Below are 12,947 nucleotides of genomic sequence, written 5' to 3'. Positions count from 1 at the left end.
TCTTTCCTCCTTCTCCTCCTGATTCAAAACTCTAAAGTTTAAGGTCAAAGAACACGATATAATACATTTTTTAAAATCCCCTACAAGGGAATGATTACAACATAATGCTTACTCTTCATATCAATTTCTTGAATCTGTAAAAAAATATATAGTCAACTGTCATTGTTACTTCTGTTTCTGTAAAGGGTCTAATTTTTTCCCCCTCTAAGGAAGGTCAAGTATAAATCTCTTTTTAAATCTCAAGTTAAAATGATTTCCTTGCTGTGGTGAAATTGGTGTGTTAAATGGAAGATGAAACATTTGTAATGCAGTATTAAAAATCAAAGGAAGATGGCATACTGTGATGCAGTATTAAAAATCAAAGGAAGATGGCATACTGTGGTCCACTTTTATGTTTTGGTTTTTTTAAAAATATATTTTATTGATTTTTTACAGAGAGGAAGGGAGAGGGCTAGAGAGTTAGAAACATCGATGAGAGAGAAGCATCGATCAGCTGCCTCCTGCACATCCCCTACTGGGGATGTGCCTGCAACCAAGGTACACGCCCTTGACCGGAATCGAACCCGGGACTCTTCAGTCCCCAGGCCAATGCTCTATTCAGTGAGCCAAACCAGCTAGGGCTACTTTTATGTTATTGTAAATATAAATTTAAATTTTTAAACAATGTCTAAAATAAAAATGCTTTGTGTATGTTTTATTCAAGTGAAAATTATCTTTTTGCTACAGTGATGTTTTTTGTTTGTTTTCAGGAGCTGGACATCCTAAAAGAAAAGGTAAATGTATTTTTATAATAGAAAATTTATATTACAGAATTGAAGATAAGAATAAAGTATTATAACTTTTGTGATATATGTATAGTATATTGCTACAGTGTGCATTTTTCTCAAATAAAAAAGTGTCGCCCTGACCAGTTTGGCTCAGTGGATAGAGCATCGGCCTGCGGACTGAAGGGTCCCAGGTTCAATTCCAATCAAGGGCATGTACCTTGGTTGCGGGCACATCCCCAGTAGGGGGTGTGCAAGAGGCAGCTGATCGATGTTTCTCTCTCATCGATGTTTCTAACTCTCTATCCCTCTCCCTTCCTCTCTGTAAAAAAATAAATAAAAAAAAAATATATTTTAAAAAGTATCTTTTGCTGTGGTAAATTGTTTGTTTTTTATTTTTTCAGGCACTTTCTTAGCACGTCGGGATGGTACAGAATTGGAAGAAAACAAAGGTACTGCTATCTTATATTTTAACTGAGGAGGATATGAACAGGTGTTACCACTAACCCAGCTTTAATATTAGTTTAGGCACAGAGGCTGTTTTTCATAGTGTGACAGACTTTCAGTCTCAATGTCACACCCCCTCCACAGCCTGCTGACCAAAACCACCCACAGAGGGCATCTCCTGCACGTGCCACCTTTGCCTCAAAACCTCTTTTTCACCTTTCCCTCAACACCCGGCAGCTCCCGACCAAACTGCCACCAGAGGAAAGATATCTCTTTGCATGATAGGTAGTGTTTTCTTAATTATTTTATAATCCAGAAGTTCCCAAGTCTGGTTCTTTAGGATCACCCTTTTCTTTCTTATTCATATAGAATGACTACCAGAAGTTCACAGTTCACCCCCCCCCCCCCCCCGCTTCGCCACACTCTCGGGATTTGTTAGGATTCCTGGGGACTAAACTCAATTATTTTTTTGTGTCCCCCCTCTCTTGTTATCTTGCTTCTGAGACCGCTGTTGTTCCCACCATCAGCAGCCTTCATTATTCCCTTTCTTCTTCCCTCCCTCTTTCCCTTCCTTCCGACCTAGCTTCAGACCGCAGGGCAGAGAGATGAGTTCATGATACTCCTCAGCTCACTGCACATGATTGTCCCTGGTCCAGGCAAGACCCTACTCTTGTTTTATTTATTCTCTTTTGCCCCCGTTGCTTACTCTCATTCACCGCAGCAACCATTTTAATGGGATTTAACATGAATGTCTGTTTACATGCATTCCCACCCAATGTGCATTGTTATTTTGTGAGCATTCATTTTTAATTCATATAGCATTTTGTGGTAGATCTCATATTTCCTTTTCTTCTTTTCACAAAGCATTCCGTTTTCAAGATCTGTCCATGTTGTTCTGTGGCTATTGAGTCTGTTGCTTCGAACGCTGCATAAAACTCTGGTGTTCGTCTTTCGTAATTTGCTCTCCGCCGTCTCAGTAACGGACTCGCAGCCCCCAGTCTGCACTGAATAGCCTCTCCTGAGGGGTGTGTAGGAGGCCTTCTTTGAGACATCTATCTGGCAAGAAACGGAGGTCTTGAGGTACACATCTGCGTGTTCTCTGACAGAGCTGTCCAGTCCTCACCTCTCCCAGCCATGCTTAAGGATTCTCCTCATTCGCACCAACATTTAGCAATACCCAGCTCTCTAATTTTGCTGGCCTCACACTGTCGGACGATATGGCACTGTTCAATTTGAATGTGTGTAATAACCAATAATTTTAAATCTCTTTTAATAGGCATGCCAGCTGTTTGAGTTTTTTCTTCTCTTTCTTTCATCTTTGCTTTTGCCAGTTAACATATTTTGCCTCATTTCATGTTGGGATTGCAATCTTCTTTCTTGTTGGTTTGCATTCCAGATATTGATGCATTTTTCAGTTGAAGACATTGCAGATGTCTTCTTCCATTCTGCTACCCATCTGTTGAGTTTACTTGTAGTGAGCTTTGCTGAATAGAAATCTTTAATCTATATAATTCAAGTCATTGATTGTTTTTCTGATGGTTAGTCCTGTCAGGCTCCGTGCTGCTCTTCTGACATCTAGTACACGTCAGCTACACTGCACTTCCCCATCTTCCTTTGTTGAGAGTTTAGTATGAATGCTGAGACTTCTCTTTGATTCAAGAGAGTGATTTTGTGAAAGCTCTGAGCAGAGAACACTCTCTCTCTCTCTCTCTCTCTCTCTGCCCATAAAATAACCTATGTGTGTGACATAACAGATACATGTATGTCCTTTCTAAAAATAACTTGGGGAATCCAGGGCTAAGACACAGGATTGCTGCAGCAGAGTAACACTGCCCTCTGGGAAGCAACCTCATCCAAAATAGAGCCACATGTTGGTGGGAATCTACCTTCGGATCCCGCGTCAAAGACATCAGAATCCTGTGAGTGACCGAAAAGGGCAGCAGAATAAGATGAAATCATTCCACAGAACTTAAAGCAAAATCTAAGGAAGAAAGAAGAATCTTTTTTGTTTGTTTTATTTTTTTTGTATTTTATTTTTATTTATTTATTTTTTAAATAAATCTTTATTGTTCAGATTATTACAGTTGTTCCTCCCCCCCCCCCAATAGCTCCCCTTCACCTGGTTCCCACCCCACCCCCTGCCCTTACCCACCCCATTGTCCTCTTCCATAGGTGTAAGATTTTTGTCCAATCTCTTCCCACACCCTCCACACCCCCTTCCCCCCGCCCCAAGAATTGTCAGTCCACTCCCTTTCTATGCCCCTGCTTCTATGATATTCACCAGTTTATTCTGTTCTTCAGATTTTTTAATCACTTGATTTTTAGATTCACTTGTTGATAAATATGTATTTGTTGTCACTTTGTTGTTTATAATTTTTATCTTTACCTTTTTCTTCCTCTTGTTAGAGAATACCCTTCAACATTTCATATAATACTGATTTGGTGGTGATGAACTCCTTTAGCTTTTTCTTGTCTGTGAAGCTCTTTATCTGACCTTCAATTCTAAATGATAGCTTTGCTGGGTAGAGGAATCTTGGTTGTAGGTTCTTGATATTCAGCACTTTGAATATTTCTTGCCACTCCCTTCTGGCCTGTATAGTTTCTGTTGAGAAATCAGCTGACAATCGTATGGGTGCTCCCTTGTAAGTAACTAACTGTTTTTCTCTTGCTGCTTTTAAGATTCTTTGTCTTTAGCCCTTGGCATTTTAATTATGATGTGTCTTGTTGTGGTCCTCTTTAGATTCCTCTTGTTTGGGGTTCTTTGCACTTCCTGGACTTTTTTCTTTCACCAGGTAGGGGAAGTTTTCTGTCAATATTTCTTCAAATATGTTTTTAACATCTTGCTCTCTCTCTTCTTCTAGTACCCCCATAATTCAGATGATGGGATGCTTGAAGTTGTCCCAGAGGCTCCTTACACTATCTTCATATTTTGGGATTCTTTTTTCTTTTTGCTTTTCCAGTTGGGTGTTTTTTACTTCTTCATATTTCGAATCTTTGACTTGATTCTCGGGATCCTCTAGTCTGCTCTTGGGTCTCTGTATATTGTTCTTTATTTCAGTCAGTGTATGCTTAATTTCTGATTGGTCCTTTTTCATATCCTTGAGGGTCTCACTAAATTTCTCGGAGGTTTCTAGAAGATTCTTGAGTAACCTTATAACCGTGGTTTTGAACTCTGTATCCAGTATTTTGCTTTCATCCATTTCTTTCATTTGTGACTTGTTTCTTTGTCTCCGCATTTTGGCTGCTTCCCTGTGTTTGTTTCTATGTACTAGGTAGCTGCTAAGTCTCCTTGAGTTGATAGAGTGGCCTTGTGTGGTAGGTGTGCTATAGGACCCAGTGGCTCAGCCTCCCCAGTCACCTGAGGTGGATGCTCTTGGTGCACCCCTTTGTGGGCTGTTTGCACAGTCTTGTTGTAGTTAACCCTTGATTGCTGTTGGTATTACTGGAAGGAATTGACCTCCAGGCCAATTGTCTGTGTTGACCAGCTGTGTCTACACTTGAAGATCTGTTGCACAGGAGACACCCTTATGGGGCAGGACTTGCTTCAGTAGGGCTTTGGTGCTCAGTGAGTCTGCCCCTTGAGTGTGTCCCTTATGGATGTGAAGAGTTGTAATCCGTTATCATCTCCAAGGAGGTGCAAGGTCAGCCACTGTCTGGGGCCGCCCAGCAGGAGCTACAGAGACATCTGCAGATTCCTCCTCTTCGTATGGGGTTTGGACGTGCCCAGACAAGGCACAGCTGTGAAGCAAGGCCACTGCTGCTGCCAGGTAGTGGGCCTTCTTTTGGAATCTCTGGGGCTCTCTGACCCAGCTGCAGTTTGTTTTAGGCGAAAGGACAGGCCATTCATATGCAAAAGCTGATGCACACAGCTTGGGTGGGGTTGTAAATTGGGTGGGGCGGGGTCTCTGGGAATCACCAGGGTGGAGCACACAGCAATGGCTTCCCTGAACCAGAGAAGTCCCTGGTTCTTCACACCCTGAGCACCCATGCAGGAACAATGATAGCTGCAAGCACCTCTAAGAGTAAGCCGCCCTCGCGTTCCTGTCTCAATGCCACACAGTCCAGTTTCTCCCCATATGTGCCTGGGTCCCCCAGAGTCTTGCCCGTAACTGGAGTTCAGAGCAAGCGGGAGCTTATATCTCCCTCCCGTTTTAAAGAACAAAACATCCAGGTGCCAGCACTTTCCGTGCCTCCGCACCTCTTACCGGTCTTAATGCGCTTTCTTCACCTCGCTAGTTCTAGAATTTCTACTCAGCCAGCTTTCCCGGTTCTGGGTGGTAGTTGTTCTGCTGAGTTGTAATTTTGATGTGGTTGTGAGAGGCAGCAAGTATAGGTGATTACCTATGCCGCCATCTTGGTTTCTCTCTGTTTTATTTTTTTGCTTTTGACTTCTGCATCCCAATGCCTGATACTAACCATGCCTGACACCGAAACCAATGAAATATCATTGTTTGCATGACCACTGAAAGAAGTGCCTTATTATGTACAAAAGGAGAGGAGCCTTTTCAATGACTCTTTCGGTCAGTGGCAGTGACAGCTCCCTACCTAGGTAAGGGCCTTGTGAGTGCAGAATTGACTGAGAAGCTTTCCTTCTCTGATCCGGGCGTTTTGCTTGCTCCAAATGCAGGACACTGCAGCACCATGAGCTTCACCACTCACTTATATCCACAGACACCTCAAGTGTATGCCTGCCAAATTCTACACAGTTCATTTCGAGCCTTCAGAATTATGCAGCCAAAAAAAGGAAATGATGTGCTTTGGGGATTTTGTACTGTCCTTTTTAAAGGGAGGACAAGTTTTAAGAGAGAAAATTATTATCCAAGTTTAATGATTGTAATGATTTGAGCTTTACTATTAACATAATTTTAAGCATTGAAAATTTGTTTTATTATAGAAGAAACAGAAATTTTGACTGCTAATATGGATGCAGGTACGTTAACATTACTGTTTTTTCTATTGGTGCACTGGTTTAATTTTAATTTTAATGTCGAGTGTGTCTATGTGTGTGTGTGTGTGTGTGTGTGTGTGTGTGTGTGTGTGTATACTATAACTAACTCAAGCAACAATTACCTTTGGTTTAAATTTAAGTAGAAAAAATAGCATTACTTCTCTCCTTTCTTTAGTAAATACTTCTTGAGAACTGCTTTAAAAATTGATTAATGCATATGACTAATTTTGAAGTGAAACAATACTATGGTCCTACACCAAGTTTTTCTATTTGTTTTGAGCTTTGTCAGGTCAGTTTTGTTGAAAACAACAAAATTTCAAGTATGACCCAGGACATTTTGAAATAGAAAAATAATGGATTTGATTGAACAAGCTATTCTTTTTCAATGTTTTAAACCATGATACTAGAAGGTCTTTGAAGGTCTGTGCTCTGGCCAGTTGTGCACTATAAACCAAATTAAATTTAAGTATTAAGTTCCTGGAAAATTCATAAGAGCTTTCAGGTCAGAGTGACTTGTATTAAATCCTGACTCAGTTATTTATTAGCTATATAACCTTAGATGAGTCACTTAACCTCAAATAAAAATTGGGAATAAAATAGCTCCCTATTTTAGGGATATATTAAACTGAAGTTCACACAAGACTCCCTTCTAATTGCCACACTACAAAATTAATGAACATTGAAACAAATCAGGCAATAAATCAAGAATTTAGATCTCAAAGCTACAGCTACTCAGAAGGGATTTTCAACAAAGGCCCTTTATTTTCTACTCAAGATAACATTAATTTTCTGATACTACCCAAGCTGGTTCCACAGACAATGAATGAGGTCTCTCTTTTTCCCAAAGCCCAAGCTGACATTTAAAACTGGCAATGACAATCTTCCCCCACCTTAGGAGGAGTGGGAAGTTGTTCACAATATCTCTCCCTTGAGGACCTACCTCCTTATATGCTGAAAGCAATTGACAGTGATATTAATTTTCCTTTCTCATTTGGAGCTAAGAAGCACATCTGCAAAAAATGTTCATGTCATGGTGAAATAGAGAGAGAGAATAAGGAGAGCATCTTACACAGTTACTTTCTTCCTTTGTCATGAATTCTCTTGCAAATTCACATCTTCAGCCTGGCTCTACTGTGGTTTCTTCCCAGTAACAAATGTGCCACATCTGAATGCTCACAGAGGAAGGAAACATCACTGCGTGTCAAGTGGCTATACACATACCCCCTCTCCTGGCCAACTGACCGGGAGTTATCTAGGGTTCTCAGCACATTATCTCTCTTAATATGATGATTAAATGAGTTAACCTCATACAAAGTGCTTAGCATGGGGTCTGACACACAGAAAGTATTGAAAATATTTCCATATAAACAGCCTCTAAAAAGTAAAAACAATGCCCTGGCCAGTGTGGCTCAGTTGGTTGAGCATTGTCCCATGCACCAAAAGGTAGCCAATTTGATCCCCATTAGGGCACATTGACGTTTCTCTCTCTCCCTCTCCTTTCTTCTCTCTCTAAAATCAATAAAAACATATTAAAAAAAAAAGTAAAAACTATGAAAGTGAGAAGAAAAGGGTTTTCTCTGAGACTACCCTGAGCTGACCCAGGAGTAATGCCTGGGTATGTGGCATCTCTCATTGGCCAGAGGTTGATAAATATTTAGCCCTTTGGTCAGCCTCTCTCTGCCACTAGTTCACCTTGAGGAAGATTTCTGAGAGAATTGATCCAATTTTAATATTAAGCCAGAATTTTTAAACAAGATAAATAGTACAGTTTAGCATCCCAAATAATTTGCTAATGAATCTGGCCTCTTTCATATTAGCTGTGACTCTGCTTTTTTTGTGGCATAGATAATCCAGAAATGTCTGCCCACAAGGTAATGGGTCCAAAATCATGATATAATCTCTTCTTTTCTTGAAGAAAGAAAAAAGATAAAGTCATTGCTCCCTAAATTATCCTGTGGAGTCAAACGCAGTGGACCCACTCGAAGGAAACGAGTCGTAGGAGGAATACCAGCACAACCGGTAAACCTGCATGGAAGTCCTAATGTTCCTTCCTTCCCAGGAACAGCCTGAGTTTGGGGGGTGGGGGGTGGGGGGAATGGCAGTCTTGCGATGGAAATTTCTTAGAGCCGCCTGTTTGTAGAATGGCAGTGACCACACACTTGTCTTTACAGGGAGACTTCCCATGGCAGGTGGCAATTAGGGAAGATGATAAATTCAGCTGTGGAGGAATTTATATTGGTGGCTGTTGGGTCCTGACTGCTGCACATTGTGTCAGGTAACATATGTCTCCACTCGATTGTGAATTTCCTGAAACATGAAAATGAGTAATAGAGATTGTGACAGATGATAAACAAAAACACATGAGAAAAGTCATTGACAAGTTCCACCCTACTGACCCCTAAAAACCCTCTGATATTACAACAGGGACCTCAGAGGCCAAACCCCCATGGCCACTGTGCTCGCCACAAACCAAATTGTTGACCCCAGCTGGCAAGGGCAGATCAAACCTGTATAGGTACCAAGTGACTTCACTTGGCTCATTTGCATGGTGGGAAATAGGTTGGTACTCCATACATTTATCTCCTCCATTGACAAGGTTTTGAGATTTTTAGGTCAGAGAAGTAGGGTAGGCATAGTGTTTCTGGATTTAACATTAGCATGTGACAAAAAATGTCTTATAATTAACTATAGATCGGAAATACAACTTTTATGCAGGACCAATAAGGCAAGTTAATAAGTGTCCGGATTCATTCAAAAGGGATGTCATAACTAAATAACACAGAGTGGGTGTCTTAAACAACAGAAATTAATTTTCTCAGTCTGGAGGCTGGAAGTTCAAGACTAAGATATCGGTAGGGATGGTTTCTCTTTGGCTTGCTGTGGAGAAACAATCCCTACTGATATCATGATCTTCTTACTGTGTCCTCACATGGCCTTTTCTCCATGAGCCTGAATTCCTGATGTCTATGTATGTATGCATTTTGTTAATCCTCACCCAAGGATATTTTTCCATTGATTTTTAGGGAGAGTAGAAGAGAGAGGGAAGATAGAGAGAAACATCGATGTGAGAGAAACACAATGATTGGTTGCCTCCTGCATGAGCCCTGACCAGGGCCCGGGGGGAAAGGGAGGAGCCTGCAACCAAGGTACATGCCCTTGACTGGAATCGAACCTGGGACTCTTTGGTCCACAGGCTGATGCTCTATCCACTGAGCCAAACCGGTTAGGACTCTTTCTGTTTTTATAAGGAGACCAGTATAGTGGATTAAGGCTTCACTCCTATAACCTCATTTAAAGCTCTTTAAAGGCCCAATCTGCAAACACATCCAATCACATTGGGGATTAGGCTTCAACATGTGAATTTTAGGGGGACACAATTCAGTCCACAATAGTGACTGCAGGAAAACACCTAAAAGTGTTGGTACTGACTAAAAGTCATCTTTGAGGAGAACAGTTTGGAATTCTGGCCTCCGTTCTGATCATTAGAATGAATGAAGTATTATTTATCGAGCACCTCTTACAGACCAAATACTGTGCCTGGCACTTTCACATGTGTCTTTTTTTTTTTTTTTAAACATTCTCACAGTTCTAAGAAGTAAATACTACTCTTCCTTTATATAGATAAGCAGACTTAGACTGAGAAGTTACATGACTTGACTGAAGCTACACTACTAGCCAATAGCAGAGCCAGGATAAAGTCAAGGTCAACATATCTGACAGCAGCTTAGATGAAGGCCTACTTAACAAATCTGCAGATGACCCAAAGTTGAGAGGGATGAGAAACATGTTGAATGGTTAAATATGTTGGGTGATACCCATGAAGATCCTTATGGGTTGGAGCAATGAGCCAAAATGTAATTTCTTGCAAAATGACCCTTTTCTCTTGGCTTCTGTGGTACACACTCTCCTGGTTTTCTCTCATCCTCTGCAGAGGCCACACCTTCCCTGCCATTTTTGCAGCTTCCCCCTCCTGTAACTGAGCATTATTGCTCAGGTGGAATTCTGGAGTTCTCCAATATTGAGCCTGGTTTCCCCTTCTCTTCTTACTTTTCTCCTTAAAGTTAACTGTGCTTTATGCTAAAACAATGCTGTATGCTGACACAATGATATCTCCAGCCTGGACCTCCCCTCCAACCACTGACTATCTACAGTCAACTGTCTCTCAATACTTCTTGGCTATATCTAAAGTACACTGAATTCAGAATCTCTAACACTGAGCTCATGATATGCCCCTCGCCCCAAATATGGGTCTGTTCCAGTGTTTCCCATCTCAGCAAATGACACCACCATTCATCTAGTTACACAAGGCAGGAATCTAAGCATCATCACATTTCACTCCCTCAACCCTACCACAGGCCAGCCAATATATCACCAACTCTAGGTGGCATTTTAAATTTGTAATTATTTAATTCTCAAAACTTTCCATCTCCATGGTTGCCCTGCTTTCTCCTCTCCTCTGGATTATACCAACTGCCTTCCAACCGGCTTATTTACATGCACTTTACCCACCTCCTCCCCCATCTATCCATTCTCTACTGTGCATCAAGAGCAATATTTCCATACCTGGTTTTGATCAGTTATTGCTTAAAGCTCAATAGCTTTGCATTCCTCTTAGGATAAAAACAAAATAAAACAAAACAAAAAAAACTAAACAAAAAAATGGCATGGCCCATTAGGCCCATATGACCTGAGCCCTGCTTGCTTTAGTCAAACACATCTTGCTCCACAGCTTCACCTCCTGCTTTCTGCACCACCCACTCTGGACTTCTTTCAGCTACTCAAGTGCACTTCTCTCCTTGCTGCAAAGAGACCATCATATGTTGTTTCCCCTGCCTGAATGGTCCTTCCTACCCTGTTTCTCTAGTTAGTGTGGCTCGTTATTCAGATCTCAGCTTAATTTTCACTTCCTCACAGGACCTTCCTTGACTCCCTTAAGTCAAAGAGGCCCTCTTGGTAAGTTCTTAGAATCCGTGTGCTTTCATTCCTTTCACTTTTCACAGTAGAATACATTCCTTCATGAGTGTGATTATCTATTTAATGCTAAATCTTTCCATAAACCCTAAGCTCCATGAAGTCAGGAACTATTTCTGACTTTGCTCATTTCTGTATCCCAATGGCTACCATAGTACCTGGTATACAGTAGGTGCACACTAAGTATTTGTTTAGTAAATTGAATGCATAAACAGGGTTAACCTTTCAACAATATTCAGGACCTCTGATCCTGAAAAACAACCAAAATTAATATGAAGAACAGCATTTTTTGAACACTAAGTATTAAATAAAAGCATCCTGAATGCCTCATTATCTCCTAGGACATCATTGTTTAAGGTGATTACCTGAGAAAAATGATGGTAGGTGCCCAATTTGCTGGAAACCAAGAAGTGAAAATTGGTATGAAATGGAGTGAGGCATAAGAACAGGCAATATTTAGCTCATTCGCCATTTCAACCAGATTTTAAAACAGCTGCTATGTTCCATGTACAATACTAGGCATGGACATCTACCCATAGATTAATAAGACACTGTTTTTTACTTCAAGGCTGTGAGCAAGTCAATAGCAAGGTTAGGATGCAGTCTTAAAGGTCAGGATAACAACTGCTGTGTTCTTCGCTCTGAGAACCTCTGGGTTAGCAGAGTAATGAGAGTGTGTACTCTGACTTCCCAGTTCTGGGCTAGACACCATCTGGTCTCTGCAAACACCTTCAGTGATGGTGCTATCACTCCAGAGACAGCCAACTCATTCCCCTCGTGGGATTCTCTGGATGTCCCTGATATTGAGCAGTTAGAGTATTCCTCTCTTCATTTGCCCACTGACTTTATTTTAACACCGTCCTTAAACTTAATCATACTGCCTCTGCCGGGGTCCAACCCCAGCGGGTCCAGGGGTCCCCAAAGGCGTGGACGGAGTCGGCGAAGAAGGAAGGACACGGAGACAGTGTTCAGTTGATCAGCAGCCTAGCCAGGATCTCCAGCCAGGATCTCCAGCCAAGTTCTGGTCTGGATCTCCAGAGAGGTTCTGTTTCGGATCTCCAGCCAGGTTCTGTGGCCATGTTCCCTCGCTAGGTTCTCCAGCCAGGTTCTGTCTGAGATCTCCAGCCAGGTTCGGTCACCAGGTTCTAGTCAGGTTCTCTTGCCATATTTCTGTAGTCAGGTTCAGTCCAGGATCTTTTGCCATGTTCTCTCCAGCGAAGTTCTTCTGTCTGTAGGTTCTGTGTAGGTTCTGTCTTCTGAGTTCTGACTTCTAAATTCTGTCTCCTGAGTTCTGTGTTCTAAGTTCTGTGTTCTAAGTTCTGTCTCTTGCTGTCTTGTTACATCTGTATTTATACCAGTTGATTCAATCCTATCAATCTCTATTACAAAGGTTAGGGCGTTTCTTATCTCCATTCCAGGGAGTAAAGATTATGTAGCTTAAGCATGATTGTTCGTAGTTAAAGTGATTAATTACCCGCCTGGCACTTAGTTGAGGGGTTTTATTCCCTCCCTAACTTCAGGGGAAAATCCCTACCTGGGGAAAACAACCTTTCTCAGAGAGGAGACCTTGGTTAAAACACATAGTGCCAAGAAGGTGAGCAAACATATTAAGAACAGTATGCCATATATGCCAGGTCCCTTGAAACAGCAAGGATGGACCGGCTCCCGGTATGCCTCATGAGAGCAAAGATAAACAAAGAAATCTGGGAAAGTGATAAATGTTCTTTAGAAGGGAGAATATAAAGACAAAGCATCAGAAGTCCTTGCTTATAGCTTTCTTTTTTATTAACGTATTTTATTTCCCTTTGATTTTCCAT

General features: G+C 41.4%; 1 protein-coding gene and 1 long non-coding RNA gene across 8 annotated transcripts in view; one reads left to right on the top strand and one right to left on the bottom strand.

Moving 5' to 3' along the window:
- The window catches only part of LOC132214825 (uncharacterized), a 74,354-nt gene that overhangs the window by 41,307 nt on the left and 20,100 nt on the right, over window positions 1-12,947 (bottom strand). The gene's annotated exons all lie outside the window — the stretch shown is intronic.
- CFI (complement factor I) overlaps window positions 1-12,947 on the top strand; it is a 50,954-nt gene that overhangs the window by 31,860 nt on the left and 6,147 nt on the right. For all 7 annotated transcript variants that reach the window (XM_059662256.1, XM_059662246.1, XM_059662237.1 and 4 more), the window contains 5 exons: window positions 750-773; window positions 1,169-1,216; window positions 6,106-6,141; window positions 8,075-8,178; window positions 8,331-8,434. In XM_059662256.1, the coding sequence (XP_059518239.1) occupies window positions 750-773; window positions 1,169-1,216; window positions 6,106-6,141; window positions 8,075-8,178; window positions 8,331-8,434 (316 nt within the window). The remainder of the gene's footprint in view (window positions 1-749; window positions 774-1,168; window positions 1,217-6,105; window positions 6,142-8,074; window positions 8,179-8,330; window positions 8,435-12,947) is intronic.

This window comes from Myotis daubentonii, chromosome 1, assembly GCF_963259705.1.
Source record: "Myotis daubentonii chromosome 1, mMyoDau2.1, whole genome shotgun sequence".
Taxonomy (NCBI): domain Eukaryota; kingdom Metazoa; phylum Chordata; class Mammalia; order Chiroptera; family Vespertilionidae; genus Myotis; species Myotis daubentonii.
Note: the sequence above shows the minus strand (reverse complement) of the source record. Positions and strands in the feature narration are given on the sequence as shown.